At 36.6% G+C, this 18676-nt stretch overlaps 2 protein-coding genes across 6 annotated transcripts in view; one reads left to right on the forward strand and one right to left on the reverse strand.

Annotated features, from left to right (window-relative positions):
• Positions 1-5112, forward strand: part of ano3 (anoctamin 3) — a 115902-nt gene extending 110790 nt beyond the window's left edge. For 3 of the 4 annotated variants that reach the window (XM_064335719.1, XM_064335718.1, XM_064335717.1), the window contains exon 26: positions 134-5112. In XM_064335719.1, the coding sequence (XP_064191789.1) occupies positions 134-316 (183 nt within the window). In that variant the 3' untranslated portion in view covers positions 317-5112. The remainder of the gene's footprint in view (positions 1-133) is intronic. The other variant, XR_010330050.1, reaches the window with a different exon arrangement.
• Positions 5113-6633: 1521 nt separating this feature from the next.
• Positions 6634-18676, reverse strand: part of slc5a12 (solute carrier family 5 member 12) — a 39084-nt gene continuing 27041 nt past the window's right edge. For both annotated transcript variants that reach the window (XM_064335721.1, XM_064335720.1), the window contains 4 exons: positions 15857-16032; positions 11692-11795; positions 8488-8612; positions 6634-8232 (listed from right to left, as the gene is read on the reverse strand). In XM_064335721.1, the coding sequence (XP_064191791.1) occupies positions 8083-8232; positions 8488-8612; positions 11692-11795; positions 15857-16032 (555 nt within the window). In that variant the 3' untranslated portion in view covers positions 6634-8082. The remainder of the gene's footprint in view (positions 8233-8487; positions 8613-11691; positions 11796-15856; positions 16033-18676) is intronic.

Below are 18676 nucleotides of genomic sequence, written 5' to 3' on the forward strand. Positions count from 1 at the left end.
TTATTGGAATCTCTTTATGGAGTAATATGCTTGACCCAGAGTTTCCAAGGTGATTCAGGGCTGTATTTGATGAGAGAGTCCTTTTGGCACAGTCAGCCATTGAGACGATGAGTTGATTTGTTTGTTCCTACAGCACCTGGTCTTTGGCATCAAGTCTTTCATCGCCTACCTGATCCCAGACATGCCCAAGGGCCTGTGCGAGCGTGTGCGGCGGGAAAAGTACCTTATGCAGGAGATGATGTATGAGGCCGAGCTGGAGCACCTGCAGAAGGAGAGGAAGAAGAATGGCAAACGTTATCACCATGAGTGGCCTTAGCTTTGCTCAACCTCACCCTCCAATCCATCCATGCACACACGCAGAACTCAGCAGGGAGTCACAGGGGAAACTGACCCGATTTGGCAAGATCTGTATCAGAGAGATGCATTCATCATCTTACATCCAGATTTGAACCAGCCCCTGCCAATGCCCACTTCCAAATATCGCACCTTGGGTCTCCAGTCCTCAGACCTTTCGGTCGGTGTTCATTTCGATTCCCATGTCAATGGCCTGCCTCAGCTTTTTACCACAGGGGGAAACCATGTCTGTGCAATTTCAATGCTTCGAAGGAGTATCTGTGCAATTGTCATGTTTACTATGCAGATGAAGGGCTGCAGGTCACCAGTGCTCTCTTCTCACCCATGCTCAGCCTGCACTGTTGCAGCTTGTGCCCTGCAATGGAAGAAAGGCCAGGCCCACCAGCCAAACTGCTATTTATGGATACCAACATGGACGCTGGCCAGTCACGCTGTGTTCTTGTTGCACGTAGTGATTATTTGTGCTGCCAAGTGGGCCCAGTAAAACAGCTACCAAAAATATCAGAGAACGCTTTATGCAAAGTAACTGTATATTGCCCTAACAGCATGCAGAATTACATCCTCAGTGTTTTCTTTTTGATTTTGTAAATGCAAAACAGACACATAAACACACTGTAAAAGTGTGTATAAAGAACTGTATTGGTAAATGGTCTTATAGAAAAAGAAAAAAAAACAGAAAAATGCTCTGACTAATGCATGCTGGTTTTTTCCCTAAGCACACCTTGTACATTTGGTCACAGTGCCTGGTTTGATGTGGAGTTTTCTGTGTGAGCATTGTCTGTCTTTGAGAAGTGCCGTGTCACCACTTCGTCCTTTGAGATCAGGAGCCACGGGTTGCAAATTTGGTGCAGTTTGTCCTGTCGTGTGCGTGTATATGTTTGTGGTTTCTGCAGTAAGATCAGAAAGTAACTACTCATCTATTCTAGCAGAGCATTCTAAGGACATTTCAAATGACGGAGAAGCATGAAGACGGTTTTGCCGTCTACTCATCACCTCTACTCTTTGCCTTCAGCCTTTGAATTTTCCTCTGTAACAGAATAAAAATTGTATGTCTTGCCTTAGAAGAATTTAAGGGTTAACATTTGAAGCAATGCATGCCAAGAAACTGGTCTTAGACACAACAGCTGTGAAGGCACAGCCTTGCTAGCTTGTTTTTACTGCTTTCTTTTACCACACTTCAGCTTTGGTAGGAATCATCCTATTTCAATACTTTTGGCCTGACTTTTCAAAGGGAAGGTTATTTACTCTTCCTGTTATCCTATCCTTTCCTTTTCAATTTTGTTAAAAAATTTGGTTTGCACAAACCTTCAAATCATGTTTTCCAAATAAATTAGGGGTCTCCACTTTCTTTGCGGAGCAAAAAGGTCAGAGCAGTATCACAGTTCTTTTTGCAATCTGAAACAAAATAATGAAGGTCATACAAATTACAACAAAGATACTGCCTTAATTTTGTTTTGTTTTTTGATCACTTGTGTTTTTTTTTGTTTTTTGCTTCTCTCATGTTAAATGGAATTGACTCCTCAGCAAGGAAAGGACAGTGTGCACTGTAAACTGCCGAAACTCAGTTTTTGGATTTAGCTGCATGACCTCAAGTGTCTTAGCAAACGCAAGCTAAAGAATTAGCATTATCCGCTTGCTTCCAGGTGGAGTTTTTATCAGTTGTTCTGTGTTCTTCCTGCGTAGATAACTGTGAAATTCAAAATGCTTTTTTCATTTTTATGCCTAGAAGTAAAATAGATATTAATTTCAGTAGTTAAGCTATTACTGTTAACTTTTTTTATGGATAAGTGTGAATAAGGTGAAAACAAAGATAGATATAATTTATAGGTAACATTATGTTCCATTTCTGTCACCATAATTTGTGGTAGGTTGAAAGGATAATATTAATGAAATCTGCACTGCATTTATTGTTTTCTTTTACAAACATAAAAAATAACTATAATTGGACATTTTCAGTGAAGCCCTAGGGCTTGCTTGACAATGTGGGTACAACAGGAATAAAAACATGGAGGGGCCATACTAATTTGGTGCAAATGATTCACCACTCAGCTGAACACTGTGGCAGTAGACTGGCTAAGTTGTACTCAAATGACAAAAATCCAGGATACAGTGATAGAAACGATTATTTTATTTGGCCTTGGATGTGTCTGTGTCTGCACACAATGTGTGTTCTGTTCAGACTCCTGATTAACATTGAACATTTTCTTTTAATGAAGATAAAAAAAATTAATTTGATGTTGTAATGATTTTCTATTATGTCAGCTATTGCTTTTTGCATTTATTTGCAGTATTTCTTTTACTTAACATTTGTATTGTATGCACTAAGATTTGAATCTAATTTGACTGGCGTGTCACATAAGAGGTATTATGGCTGGCATTAAGGCAATGCAAGTGACTAATTTGTTTCCCTTTTGTTGGAATGAGATATTTTTATGTTTTCTTAGAAGTTACATTTATATTCCTGCTATGCATACATACACATGTTTGAGTGAAATTTGTGTGTATGCATATATGTATAAGTATGTGTAAATATACACACACACACACACACACACACATACACACTCACCCACCCACACATGGACATGAATGTTGAACCTTGTAGCTTTTCACCACATGATAAATGTGAAAAAAGTAATGCCACAGCTTTTCTCAGGTGTAATTTGAATTTTTACCAGTGTATTCTGTTAGTTTTTTTTTCTTAGCACAGGCATCCTGCTTTTTAGGATGTTTTTACTTCTTTAACAATTAACATTTGCATGGGGATGATTTATTGTTAATTTAAATACAAAAATGAGCACTTTAAAGTTTTTCTTCCCTAAAAAATATGAACTTCCTTCCCTGAGGAAAACGGGATTTGAAATCAGGCAACACCTGAGATATATTCAGAGAAGATATATAAATGAATAAAGCAAGTACTTATCACTTAAAATGTGGATTTTTATGTGTACCTGATGTATTGTGAAAAAAAAAAATATATATATGGTCACATATTTTATTATGCAGAAAATTCTGAAAATGCAATAGATTAATTACCTCCTTTGTCTAATGCAGGAATGGCCAAGCTTGGACCAGTAGAGCCACAATTTTACACATATTCACAATTCTCAGTTTCTGTATCTTCTCAAATTGCCATTTTGGCGTCGTAAATAATGGATTCAGTTAACACTTGAGTACATAACCAAGGAGACACTTGAGGCTTCTCTGGACAAGGTTGGCTAAAATATATTTTTTGTTTGTTTAGGCTTCTTCAAGGTTAACCACAGTAAAAAAAAATTGGATTACAGTTAATGTGCAAATAATTCTAGGACATTGTGTTTTGAGAATACTGGCATATACCCTCCCTTTGTCGCTTTTCCATTGACATCTCTAGACATGCCTGCAATGAACTGCAATGAAAAGGGGAGTAAATGCATAAATGAGTGTCCAGTAATACATGTTGAATGTGCATGGCTTATCCCTGCTCAAGACAGCACTTAACTCATATAAATATATTTGTTTTGTTGTGTAGATAATCATTTAGTAATATTAAATAAAGTTTTACCATTTTTGAACATACAGGCTGCATGCCAGTTTAACAACTGGACGATTGAATTTTGGCCTGGTTTTAATTTGTCGTTCATGAGGTTATTCTTTCATCAGGATTATTTGAAGATATTTAATGGTTGGGTGTTTCCAATCATATCCTGATATGATACTGCAGTCTTGTTTTGCATATGAGTTGAATTGAATTGAAAGGAGGCATTTTGAGAAAATGTTTTAAATTAAACTTAAGCAATATGTTGCTTTCACAGTATTTCTTTTCAAAGTCATTGAAAGTAAAAACCAATAATGTTGTGAAAGTGATTTATTGCTTAAATTTGTGACTCGGATTAAACAATGTCTTCACATTAAGATTAAATCAAGCCACTGTTCTCAGTTTATTGTTAATAAAAAAAATCTTTATTTGAGAGAATAAAGCAAGGAGAGGTGAACTATGCAGACATTTTGAATACACATGGGCTCCTTCTTGAAATGAGCTATGATAATGAATCAAACCATTAAATACTCTCTATTAATTAGCAATTAAAGTATTACATTTTAAACAGGGCTGGGGCCAATGTAGTTAATTCACAATATGAATTGAAATTCAACATATTACTTGAAAAATCCATTGAACTTCATAGGCATTTTTTAGTTCATGAACAGAAATTCAACTCATTTTGTGAATTCAATGATTTGAAAATGGAATTGACCCCAATCCTCATTTCCAAAGACTTCCATTTCATCCTTCATGATCAGAATGTGACTGGAGAAAGTTTAAATTAATAAGAAAATATATATTACCCTATACGAGAAATGCCTTTGAACAGATACTGCAGAAATGTACAAGGATTTATTTAAAGGCATACTATGCAGGATTTTTGCCTTCAAAATAAAATAAAATGACCACGTTCACTCATATCTATGAAGCACTGGCAATCTGTTTTTGCACACATTTGCCAAATCCATGATTCTCTGCTTGTATTTCTTTTTTTAAGATGTGTTCGGGATGTTTATGAGTGTGAGGAGGGGTTTGTGTGGTTACAGAGCCTGTGGGATGGGGCCAGGTTTCAGTGGAGCATTTGTAGCTAGCTAGGTGCTGCAGTATCTGAGGAAAAGAAGCACAAGTACAGCAAAGCGAAGCGACAAGCTGACAGGGCTCATTAAAAACCTAGTCAACCTTGGAATTGCTTTTCATTGATGGCGACAATTATTAAAAAATAGAGATATAAAAATAAAAACGTTTTTGATTGTAACTGCAGGTCCACGGCAAGGATAAAAAATCCTGCACAGTATGCTCTTAATTGTAAATTATAGAACAGCAACTTGGAAAACCTCTACCTAAAAAGGTCCAAATACAGTGTGGGACAGCCAACACTCCAGTAATTTCAAATTATGAGTAGCCCCAACTTTTGTACACCCTTTCTGCTCCTGTCTGAATATCTCAAATGTATTACCAGGTCCTATTTTTAGAAGCATCACAAAAAATATGGTTTGAAATTTGCAGATTTCAAGATATAATATGCAATAATTGCAAGATATTTCTTGTTCATCTCCAAATCAAAAATGAGACTGAAAGTAATTAACTGGAGCAGGATGTCCTCTCATTGTAAGGATTATTATCTTTTTTTAATGCCCTTCTCAGCTGGAGAGATTGAATCAATCAGGATAGTTGTGCTAGAGCAACTGCTTAGAGTTTTGAAGCGAAAGCACATTAGAGTAGAATTTTTACAAATTGTTGGCGGCTGTGACTCTGAATCATATCAATAACAAGCATTGTTTACTTCATCCTTGTTTACATGTAAAAATAGCATATAAATATTTATCAGATGATCTGTACCATAAATTAAATGATTTTGGATATCACCTTTTCTGTAATAAATCAACGATTGTACCTTTTTATGTGTGTCTGTGTCATTTTGTATATTACTAGTTGTATTTGGACAGTGTTGGGTTGGCTCTGTATTCCAGCACATTGTACTTGAGATTTAAAAAAATAAAAAGTGCAGACTGTCAGCTTTAATTTAAGGATTTACATCCATAATCAGTGATCGATGAAGCAATTACAGACCTTTTTATAGTCCTTTTGTACTTTAAAAAAATACTTTCTTTTGACCACCAGGTGCTGCTAGCGAGCCTTCCTGGTAACTTAAATCAGAAAGTGCTTCCTCTTTTTCTGTACCTGGCATCTCTCTGTTCTCTTCTGATGCCATCCTGTCTTCATTCGCTGTTGCCTGTTGCTCCAGCTCCTCCTCTTCATTCAGATCCACATCCACATCCACTGCTTTTTCTGGATAGGTACACAGGTAAGTGGTCCTCTTCTGCAGACATTAAGTCACATGGTAACAGCAAGTTCTTGTGGAGGATTCGGGTTCGCCCCTTGCTGTTCTTGCAGGTTTCATGTTATATACATATATATCCTGGTGTCACTGTGCAAATCCTACATTTTTATTATGCTATGTACTGATATAAACGTATGGTGATCGCTAAATGATATCACGTAACTTAAGAATAGCACATCACAAGACAGTGAACAGATGTGTTCACTAAACAAATGCTGATTATGCCTTATGTATTTTATAAGAACAACCAGTGAAGTAAACTTTACAAATGCTTCACACGTGTTGGTGGTCTCATTCTTCAAGTGTGCAACATGCAGTACATTTCCTTCACCAAAAATACTTTTTATTAAAGAATCATTTTCAAAAGAGCCACCACTATTTACTACAAAAAAGAACTTTGCCAAACAAGTGAACATTATTTCAAAGAACATGAGAATATTTATTTTTCACACTGAAAAATGTGCTATAATGCATTTATCAACACATTGACTAATGAATTTATTAACTGACAGTGCTAGAAGCTGACTAAGTTGAGCTGTGCTGTCAGAAGCTGCCATTACATCCAGACTGCTGCTCACCTTTCAATGTCCCCTTACTGATGTCATGTCTTTTATGCTTTTACGATATGAGAAGAACTTGTAGTCCTAGCTTGCTTTGAACTTGTAGTTCACCCCATGTATCCTTCTAGCACATTTCTTGGTTAATGGTTTTCAGTGTCCCCGTAACTGACACATGTAGGATACATTCCTTATGAAATTATGCCTGCTGTCTGGTAATGTTTTTGATCATTCAAGAAAGGCAACAATAAGGATAGAGTAATGCAAGTAACCATTGCAATGAATGATTAAAAATAAAATTTCCTTTCCGTTTCAGAGTTACAATAAATAATGACTCCTGATGAGTTTGTATCTCCAATATTTACTGTAGTAAGGGGCTAAAGGGCCTCTTTACAGTAAGTTACACAAATTAAATCTTGACTATTTGATTGCAGTCACAAATAACATTGGCCGGGCTTAGCAATTCTAAAGTCAGTGCTTGCTGTCCAATTTTAGTTATTGATACTCTTGTCCACATCTCCATTAACATAATTTTAATAGGGGGCATGTGTGAGGGAGGCTTGTAGTAGTAGCTGGCTTGCTTGCGTGACTAGCGTGGCTAGCTAGACAACAGTGACCTGCTAGCTAGCTAGTAACATTCGCAATACTGTTTTTTTCTTGCTGTTATCCATTGACTCAGAATACAAATAGTTTAGGTTGGTAGAGAGAGTAGGATGCTCTCAGTCTTAAGAGAGCATCCTACTCTCACAGCACCTGCAGTGTCACTTGCAGCTAGAGCTAGTCTTAGTGGTTGTTCAGACAGAGACAATTATCAAATGTAGTTGTATATAACATTAATTTAATTAGTGTTGTAAAATACAACTTTAAAAATAATCTGTAAAATCAGAAGTTTGGTTTGCTATATGGTTCGCTTAGTTTCTGTGAAACATTTTGGAGAGTTTCATCCTAACTTACCATCATTTTGATATCAATAATTAGTTGTGCATGAAGATTTTCAGGACTTGTGTTATTACTGATTTATAATGGAAGCTTTCTGTGTTTTAGTAATTTGGCTTTTTTTATGTTGGCAACATTTTTGTTGAGATTCTGTATACTTTATGTAGTGTAGGCTATAAACGTTGATACATTATAATGCAAGACATAATCACGTGCATGGCAAAACTTTCACAGCTCATAGGCAATGACACCTCCATTAACTCCATTAAATCTTCAGGGGGCTTGAATTCTTTTTTTTTTTTTTTTAAACAAATGATTCTGCTTTGAGTGATAAGCCATGTCCTGATTTAACACTCAACGTGCGTCCCCTCTTAAAGCTGTGTGTCCTTTATGAATCCTGCATTGGTGTAGGATGCCTTCTGCAGGTCATAACTCCTTCCTGTTCCCACAGGGTCTTTTCGTAGGCAGTTCTCATGGTCTGGGGATTTTTCCTGCGTGTGGACAATTTGGCTGTCCAAATCCTAAAAGTACAAAACAGATGGAAGATAGATATTGTATTTATATATATTTTTTTCAATGTATTTATTGATATCGTGCATTGTGAAATCATGATTGAATTCCATATTTAACCATTGACTAGATTTCATTTTAATGTGATTTAAGTAACACACATGCTCTTAATTATATCATTAATTAAAGAAAAGAGGTGTCAGCCTGTGTGTAAGATTGTGTGTGTACAAAAGTGCATGTGTATGTGTGTGTTTTCGCTGTATTACCAGGTTGTCCTCCATATGATCAACACCACACCAACACATCCTCTTGTACTTTTCAGACCAGAAGCAGAAGAGGTCACATACTGGTCGTATTAGCCAGGGTTTCACATCCTCAGTGGGGGTAGAACCTTGCAATGGAGAACAATGCTATATTTATGAGTCTGCTGCAGACATAAGGTATCCATTAAATAAATTTCCATTCGGTAAGCGGCACTATGATAATGGGCTTTGTACTTAATCTATTTGAAGAATAAACAAAATAAAATGTGGTTACGGATGCCTTATTTACAAAATAAATATGGCAGAAGAGTTCACAATTTCCAGATTCCTTTTTGGGGGCAGAAAACACATTACTCATGGTCTTGGAATATTTTTTCAAGCTTAAATTTTGGTCCCTCACATGGTGCCTCAGTTTCCACAGCCTGACATATTTTATTCAAAATTGTTATAGCATGCTCATGGTAGCAGTGAAAGGATGAAGGATTTATCATAGGCCATAAGCACAATCATAATGAGCAAACTAGGTTTCCTGGATTCATAAAGGCTAGAGGTTCCATGAAATCACAGAGTTACTCAGGGCCCCGTCCTAACTTCAAATATGTACGCTTAACTTGAATTTATGCTCAAGTTCAGCACATTTTTCCTTATTTGTATCCTAGCTTGGGTGGTGTAATTGAATTCTGAGTTATGTGAATGCTGGATTGAGACCGTTTCATCCATTTTTATCTATGCAGCTTTGATTGTCTGAAAAGGTGGAATAAATAGGGCATCCTATCATCCAGCACATGGAATTACAACTCAGTCAATTTTAAAACAATGGTTTTACATGCAAAGTGGACAAAATTGAGCCAGACAATGTCCTTTTATAACAATTTAGTTTTATGTTCAAATTAGAAGTTAAAATGGTATGTTTAAGGACATATTTAGAACATTTGGTAGCCCATTACTAATGAATTGTAAATACCATATACCTGCATCATTAAAATAAAATAGAATTATAAACAGAACTACCCAAGCTTGTACATTTATACGTGGATGTACAGCAACTGATTAATGGCAAGGTTCATTGCTCAATATTGTGCATGCTGTTAAACCCAAAGCCTTTTAATTATTTATTATATCTGTGATCTTTGTGGCAGAAGCCAAAAGTTCTCAAAATTTTACATCAGGCTGATTAACAAATGTAACACTTTAGAAATTCTCAGTGAACATTGACAGGTCATTTCCTTTTCGTCTCACTTAGCAATGTTCACGTCATAACAATTTCAGCTAGCCTTAACTGAATTTTTAAAAATCTAACAGTTACAAAGAAAACACTTCAATTTAAAATTTAGTTTTGTATGTATAAAATCAGTAACAGGGATGGCAGGTGTGCCATCCACCGAGTTACATGTTTGGCAGGGCAGGCCCCATACCTGTGTAGCATTTATCAGGGTTTCCCACAGAAATAACCACAATGGCCACAAACTATGAGCCCTTAAGAACATTAACTTCCATACCTTCTGTCCTCCAGACAAAATTCACAAAAACTGATTACATCATCACAAATATTCCAGTACCACAATCAATAATTGTCCCCACTGGACATTTAGCTACTTCTACCAATAATAACATCTGATCTTGAAAGTAGCCAATTGCAGGATACTCGGATACTCATACTCAGGCAAAATGGACATATAAGGATGTGCACATGTGATGCTATGTCAGCCAAAAACTTTGTGGTCACCATTTTTGTTTTGTGTGCAAGCCAGCTGGCTTGCAAACTAATAAATTACAAAATATTAAAAATATTGCTTTTACAGCTGTAAAATCTTTGTTGGAAACTAATTTTCTGAAATGCATTCTCCATTATTTCACATGCAAACCCCACATATTATCTTTTCATAACTAGGGATGGGTATTGTTTAGATTTTGATGATGCCAATGCCAAAAAGATATGGTATGGTGCCTCAACCAGTAGTCTACTTTCTTTAAGAAAATGAGCAAACAATGACATTAAAGAACAATTTTTATTGCAAAGGCACATCCTATTGTTTGAATACGTTTGGGTAAAATACATCCACACTTTTGACAGTTTTGCTTTTAGCATTTTGAGTTTAACGTTAGCTAGCTTTCTAATGGTACAGAGTGTGTGTAACGTTAGTGATGAAGGCGACAGCAAAATGAACCACCAATTGCGATATAGTCAATTTAGTAGGCCTATCAGTTCTATGGGTACCAGAGCCATGGTGCAACAGGGTTTTTCTACCTGACTGTATTCATGAGTCTGACAGCTACATGAATGCAAGGTATGGCCTAAAACGCAGACTACTATTGCAGGCTTTGGCTAGGTTTGGGCTTCTTTTGCCGGCCTGCAGCCAGGTACTATTGGAGTGCTTTTGTTACATGCAACGATCAAAATGCTCAAGCATGCAGAGAAGATAAATGATGGTCAATTTGATCATTCATGGCCATATACGTGCTTATAACTTTATTTCCTTATGCAATATTGATATTCAAATTGGATCAAAATGTTCAATACATATGTTTCGGAAAAGCCACAAAGGCGGCAACCATATGGATTACATAACAGCAGATTTATTGATTTTCTTGCCTGCTTGCAAATTGACTGTTGTGGCGTTTCAAATGTAACCACTTTTTAACTAGCCAATTGTAGCTACCTTCCAAATTCCAAATTCCTTCCATTTTAAATTAATATTAGCTAGGCCTATAGATAATCTACCAACACACTACATGGCCAAAAGTATGTGGACACCTGATATCCAACATTTCATCCAAAATTATGGGCATTAATATGGAGTTAGTCCACACTTTGCTGCAATAATAACCTCCACTCTTCTGGGAAGGCTTTATATTAGATGTTGAAGAATTTTCTTCCATTAGCCAGAAGAGCATTAGTGTGGTTGGGCACTGATTGGACAATTAGGCCTGGCTCAGAGTTGGTTTTCATATTGATCCCAAAGGTGTTGGATGGGGTTGAGGTCAGGGCTCTGTGCAGGCCAGTCAAGTTCTTACACACCGTTCTCGACAAAACCATTTCATTATGCACCTCGCTGTGTGCCCGGGGTAATTGTCATGCTGAAACAGGAAAGGACCTTCCCCAAACTATTGGGGAAACAGGAATCAAAGATGTAAGACACTTACTCCCTAACACAGCCACACTGTTCATTTCCATTTATGAGCATGTGTAATCCATGATCATAGTACCTGTGAGCCAGGTTATCAGCAAGCCTCCTGTGACGGTAGCGATGAACCCCACAGCACTGTAGTAAAGGTAGGACATGGAATACCAGTAATCAGCCAGTAATGGCCTGAAACAGAAGAGAGAAGGACAGAGCAGATAAAGATGTGATACTACTCATCAGCTAACTAATCCCATTTAATCACAGAGAAAAACATTTTATTTTCTGTAATATACCTTTACCCTTTAAAGGGAGATACAGTTTCAAACTGAGCGTGTTTACTTTTTTATTTTCCATGTCAAATTATTTATTTATTTATTTTTTAATGAGAAGAACCTCATGGACCTGGCTTGTAACTCACTCACTCACCCACTCACTCACATTCAACAGGCTGAAGATTCTCCACAACGGGAAGCTATTAGTAGCTGTAATTGACCACAGGCAAAAAACTGGGGCGCTACGTAAGAATGGTTCTTCACATCATAGACACTGGGAGTCCTTGCTTTTGAAAGATTTTTTTGTTTTTTTGCATTTTAACCAGAGTTCACTGGGTTGTTAAATTGTATTGGTCTGGTTCATTATAAAATATCAAGTAGACCATGTGGAAAGATATTTACGGGAGTACAATTTCATTAATTTCAATTTCAATAAATAGTTCTGAACATTTATCAAGACTGCGTGCACTTACAAAACCTGACACATGTACTTGGGAATCTACATAGACATGCTCCTGTCTTCAGGGCCAGAAGGAAATGAGTGATGTTATATCGCATATTAACTCTGGAAGAGTATGACAGCAAAGAAGTCAGGTTGGCATTCATGATGAAAATTCCATATGGAATAAATACCTTTGCCTAGCTGTCAACCGCAGCTAATGTAGCATCAGAGCTGCACATTAGCTTGCTAGCTTGCTAGGCTGATATGCCAGTGACACACACATAGGCTACAATTCATTTGTTGCTAGCAAGAGGACCAAGACCCCCAATTTTTTTCAAACCCCTTGCACTTTTTTCTCCGCACCACATGGTGCGTTCACACCAGTTGAAAAGATCTGAGCTTAGCAAAAAGTTTGGAAAGTTCTGTGAAAGCACCCTAATTGTTGAGACTTCTAAAACATGTATAATGAAAAATAAATAAATAAATAACCTATATGGCAGTCCATGTTGGAAATGTCTGATAGTAGTTAACTGCAATCACATCCTATTAATTTGCTCTTTGGATTGTGTGATGGCTATGCTTTGTTTGTCCACAGGCTGTGTCCAACTACTCTCATCACTGGTATTATGTGAGGTTTGATGTCTTTTTATATTTCCAGCCATATTTTACTGTAAGTAATAAAATTTAATAGAGTATTTAACTGTGTATCTGGGGTAGAAATGCACTGTGTCATGCTTTATTTATAAATCATTGGGTATGATAAGGTTTTTTCCTCTATTGAAGAAACAGCAGATTTGAAAAAATCTAAGATAATGAATAGAATGAATGGAGTCTGTTGCCAAAAGTGTAACTGGAGCAAAATTTGTCACTTTCAACACTAGGAATTATTGTAGCTCGTTGTCATGCCTCCTTCTAGTTTGACTCTAGTTTGACCATAACTTTCTGACCTATCCTATGCTCACTGGTAGAACTGGACTTGATCTTCATGGATATGGATAACTGTTACATAGTATTGTACCTTATCAGACCTGTGTTATGTAGTTGTTCCAATGACCTTTGGTATGGACTTACTGTATTGTACATCACTTAGGATAAAAGCGTCTGCCAAACAAATGCAATGTAATACATTGGGCCTGAAAAACCTTTGGTCCAAAGCGGACAAATATGAGCTGCATGAACACAACAGATAAATCAGCAAGACACAGTGAAGTAGATATCTACAATAAACATAACATCTGTCATAACTAGTCATGACCATTTTTTACAGGTTAAAAATATAATACTCATAACACTCATAATGCACGCAGCAATAAATTTTATGAGACACATTTACATAGTAGCCTATCCCATACTAAGCTATGTTTAACTGCTCTACAAGCTAAATTTGTCACTGGTTAATGGCAAGTCTTTTTTAAATTATATTTACAACCATAACCCTAACAAGTTAACATGAAAAACAGAAATACTGCTGAATATTACAGAGACCTATCCACAATACAGTATTTTAAAGTCAAGCGGTGCTGAGATACATAATTGCATTTACAAGTTCAACATCCGGACAATAGGTGGCAGCAGGAGCCAGCCATTCTTAGTTTACGGAGCCTTAGAACAAGCCATCCTTAGTTTACGGAGGAGGCCTATGATGTTATTTCGGTGAATCGTTTTGGCTGTTTGGCTGCTACATTGCGTATAGCTACATAAACCAAAAGTTGTAGGTGATGATAATATGAATTTCTTTTTTTCTCATTTTACACTTGTGCTTCTGTTTTTGTAAATGTGTGCAAGGAGCAGCTACTAGCATGTACAAGGGATGGCACACTTTCTGGACTTTTTTTATTTCAAGTTGTAGTGCCCGTTTTAAATATTTTAGATTTATAGCAATTTCTGACAATCTACCGGCATTAATGAGTGGTATAGGTGCAATCCCGGGTTTGTTGTTTCAGCCAGAAGAGACACTTCATGTAACTCTAAAGCAGTTTAACAGCAATGTTGCTGGTTGGAGTGTAGCCTAGTTCAAAAGCAGTGTTGAAGATTTGCTTACAACACACACACAGAACTACTGTCATGTAAAACATGAGGTAATACTTAACATTAATTTTCATCTATATCCGTATGGTAAAATTGTAACTAACTTGGTAACAAGCAGTTACTACTGATTAGTTCCAACGTAGGTAACATGCAACAACAGCTAGCGGTATTCCTAATTATTAACAATATTGCATTTACACTCATAGGCCATACATATTCAAGATACCCATGTGGCCCAAATCAGTGGGTTTCCATGATGTTTGACAAAGTCAATTTATTGTTTAGTCTGGCTAAAACTGGACTTTTAAAAATCATGTAGGCCTAAACATTTTAGTCTGACTGAAATCGTACGAAGTCGATTTTTTCAGTCGGACTAACATACCTAGATAATGCGGTCGGGGGTCGATTCAGTACGGCATGTATACGCTTCAATAGGCCAAAACTTGGCCTGTGCATTCTGTTCCGTAATTTACATAGCAACTATACGCTCACGGTGGCCAAGCGGAATCGATAATGTTTCAGAAAATATATAACTTTAAAAGATTTAATTCAATCTTCTACTGGGACCTTTGCCGTTTATTGAGGGTGTGACAGAAAATTTTGGTGCTGCTGACTATAATTGAATGTTTTTTCACATTTACCGTTCGATTGAGCAAGTACCATTCAAAGTACATTTTTATGGGTTAGTGCTGTTCGATTGTGCTAGCTACTTCACAGTGACCTTGTACAGCGATCAATAAAGGCTAACAGCACAGTACCACTTAATTATTGTCACTTCTATCACCACTGTAATGATCTAAAAAAAAAGGTGACAAACAACCTTTTCTGTGAGAAATGCATTGTCGAGCTCACGCGCATACACTGCTGGTGACATTCTAAAGCTCCGTTTTGCCTTCCCTAGTATCATGGCAAAAAAACACATTTATGGACGGACGAGGATACCAACGTCATGCTATCGCGACTAAAGGAGTTAAATATCCTAAAATACATGGATGGAAGCAAAACGCGTCAATGGCGAACTGTTCAAAAAAGTTGCAAGAAAATTGGAGGAAGCAGGATTTATAAGAAGCCTTCGTCAGACACACCTCGGTCAATAAATTGATTCATTCTGAGTCATGTATATTGGGACAACGACAATAATCCAATTAAATCTCATCTTTGGCCAAATCGAGCTATTAATATAGATTGATTTCAACTGTGCATGTAAACGCACTGAATGTGTCTTTGTGATATGGAGTGATTTCATATTGACAGAAGAGATACAACAGGACTTGCCTTTTGCACATGTAATTAATACTGCTAGCTGTTGGTCTATGTTACCGATGTTTTACTCCACAGATATAGCTGCAACTTAGTGTAACCAAACATTACTTTAATGTAAACCTACTTGCTATGCCCTTATTTGTGTCAAAAGAATGCAAAAGGGCTCACTTGAAAACAAGAATGTTTGCATTTTTAACAGTTAAAGCATACTGTGCAAGAACTGTCGGATGTAGTATACCCACCTGACTGATGTGGCTTCCGATGAAACTGGGAGAACAGTTGTGTTAACAACAGCACCGCACCCCCCAGTGGTGAGTGGCAGAGGTCGGGTCTTACTGTCAAGAGCAGGGTAGATGAATGCACCAACTCCAGCCCAGAAGGACAGAGTGATGCCCAATATCAGGCCCCCTGCAGCCCCCTAGAAGTAAATTCAACAGTAAATAATAAATGGTGCTAAACTACAGTTAAATGCCAATAGTACTAGGACAGTGACACCATTTTTGTTGTTTTGCCTCTGTACTACAGCACACTGGATTTAAAATAAATCAATGAACAAAGATCACCTGATATGGGTATTAATACCCTCAAATTAAAGCTGACAGCCTGCATTTTAACATTGTATTAATTGCATTATTTCAAATCCAACGTGCTGGAGTACAGAGCCTAAACAACAAACATTGCCCCAATACTTTTAGATTACTGTAATTTGACTTTCATTTCCACCATTTTTACAAAAGTCCAGTTATCCGATGGAAAAAGGTAGCCATTGCTGTACCAAACACCTTTTTACAGCAGTAAAATATTTTACAGCAGTTCCCCATTTGAAACAAAATTGCTTTATCGCTCAAATAATTCTCTTTTAAGATTTTCACATTTTTGTTCACTTGAACTGCCTCTACTCTTCAGTTATTCCATGTGAAATGGAAGCAACACATTTTCTGAAGCTGGAGGATTCCTAAATTCTTTCTTACCACCAGAATTACATACATTTGTAATTTGAAACTTGTTGTTGGCACGAGTAAAATCATTATTTTCTTCTTTTGATTTACATTTTTAAAATATACCCGATAAAGTTAAGTATGAGAATAATCCATAAACAAGTCTCACTGAATCCAACAATGTTTATTTTCTGTAAAATATTTTAACCTATCTCTGAGATAGGTAATGGACAAGCATCCATTAAAGAAGACAAGCCATTCTGCTTCTTCGATTCCAATGGTGCCTGGTTTTGTAACATTATGAATAAATCAATACAATAACATATAACATAAAAATAAACTTTGAATACCGTTGAACAAATAATAGGCAGTAATATTCAAATTGTAATACTGCTTTATTTTATTGGGTTTGGGGTTTTTAGGCTGCCTTTTGCATATATTCAATGGCAAAGAAAGGCAAACACACACCCTGCCAATGTACTTGAAGCGTGGACCTGGAAGAAGCAACTGGCAGATGAAATGAAATAAAACATAAATAACTCATACATCAACATGAGTACTGCTCTCCAAATTGCTTCATTCACAAAAGAAGTGGTTATGGTCAATTCAACCTTTTTCAAGATCCCAGATTGAACCTGTGAAAAATATGTGTATATTTCCATTTTTATAAACCAAACTTCACTGTTCCCTGGTCTCTCCCTTTTAAATTATTTATGTTTTTCCATTCTTACTTCCCACTCCTGGTTTCATCATTTATTTGTTTTTCGGCCAAGCAACAGAACAATTGTAGAGCTTTTGATTGTCAGTCTTGATTAGCTTCCTGTTCTTATTTGTACATTCAACATTCCCTAACTTGGATTTACATTTGGCACAGCTTTGACAGAGGATTCAGTAAAAATGGTGGTTTGCAATGGCTTGAAAATACAAGCCATTGCAAACATAATTTTTTGGTGAAAGAAAATTCTCAATGTTACTGGATGTAAGTTTTTCCATCTGTACAAAAGGGGTATTCTTTAGGTTCCACTATTCATTATTGGTTTACATTGGCTGTCATAACATTTCCTGTCATTCCCAATGAATTCTATTTGGCGGCTACTGCTACCCTTTTTAAGAATCCCATAAGTCAGTAGGATTCAGCCTGAGATATTTGTGAATATCTCTAAACTGCCATACTGTTTTCATTCAAGGCATGTCTGAATCTGAAGTTACAACAACAAAAATATACATGAATAGAAATAAAACACATATAGAAAATTTTTCATGAATTGTACCAAAAATGTTTTGTCATAAAATACAGTAGCGTACAATACTGTACAGTAAATACCACCGAGTTGTTCTTTATTTATCATCACACTATCTGCAATGTGCTTGAAAATGTGTACAGATATCCTTGATATTTTCTCATTAAATACTATTTTCATGAGTGGAGACAATAAAAAAAATAGTTTTCCTTGTATCGTGAAAATGTTTTTCTATAACTGGAATAGGATTTTTAAAAATTAATTTCAGGTAATTACTAGCTAATAATCTTTTAGGGTTTATAATATATTTTTATAATGGTTGGAACAAGTAAGTCTGGGTCTTCTGTGGTATTCAGGCCATAAAAATAAATCAAAATAAATCTAATTGATTCATCATTCACACCATTTTGTTTCCACTATTATCATTCCTGCTGGGCCAAAATTACTATCATAAGATCTGAAATATTATCAATTCCTTCTTACTGTGGGGTGGCACATCCAAATGGCACACAACATTGGAACACCAGCACTAGAGCAGTGACAAGCCCCATCCTTAAAACACCAAGGCTGGCTATGACTAAAAGTTATGTTGTATGGTAATCAATTAGCTGTAGCATTGCCAAGGTGAGGAAGGTTTCAGTTCACAGGAAGGCCCCTGTTATGTATGCTGGCTTTTGTGCCAAACCAGCTCTTGATCAGTTGAGGTTATTGAAAACACATGTTTACATTCTTCTATAATTTTGCACTGAAACAGTATAGTTTAACACAGCACAATAAAATGGGAATCAATACCATAGCCGTAACGGAGCACCTTTGGCAGAGAACATGCAGCACATGCCTGATTAGTGCCTGATTAGGGCCTGTGGTGCTCAACTTTTACGGT

This window comes from Anguilla rostrata, chromosome 5, assembly GCF_018555375.3.
Source record: "Anguilla rostrata isolate EN2019 chromosome 5, ASM1855537v3, whole genome shotgun sequence".
Lineage (NCBI taxonomy): Eukaryota > Metazoa > Chordata > Actinopteri > Anguilliformes > Anguillidae > Anguilla > Anguilla rostrata.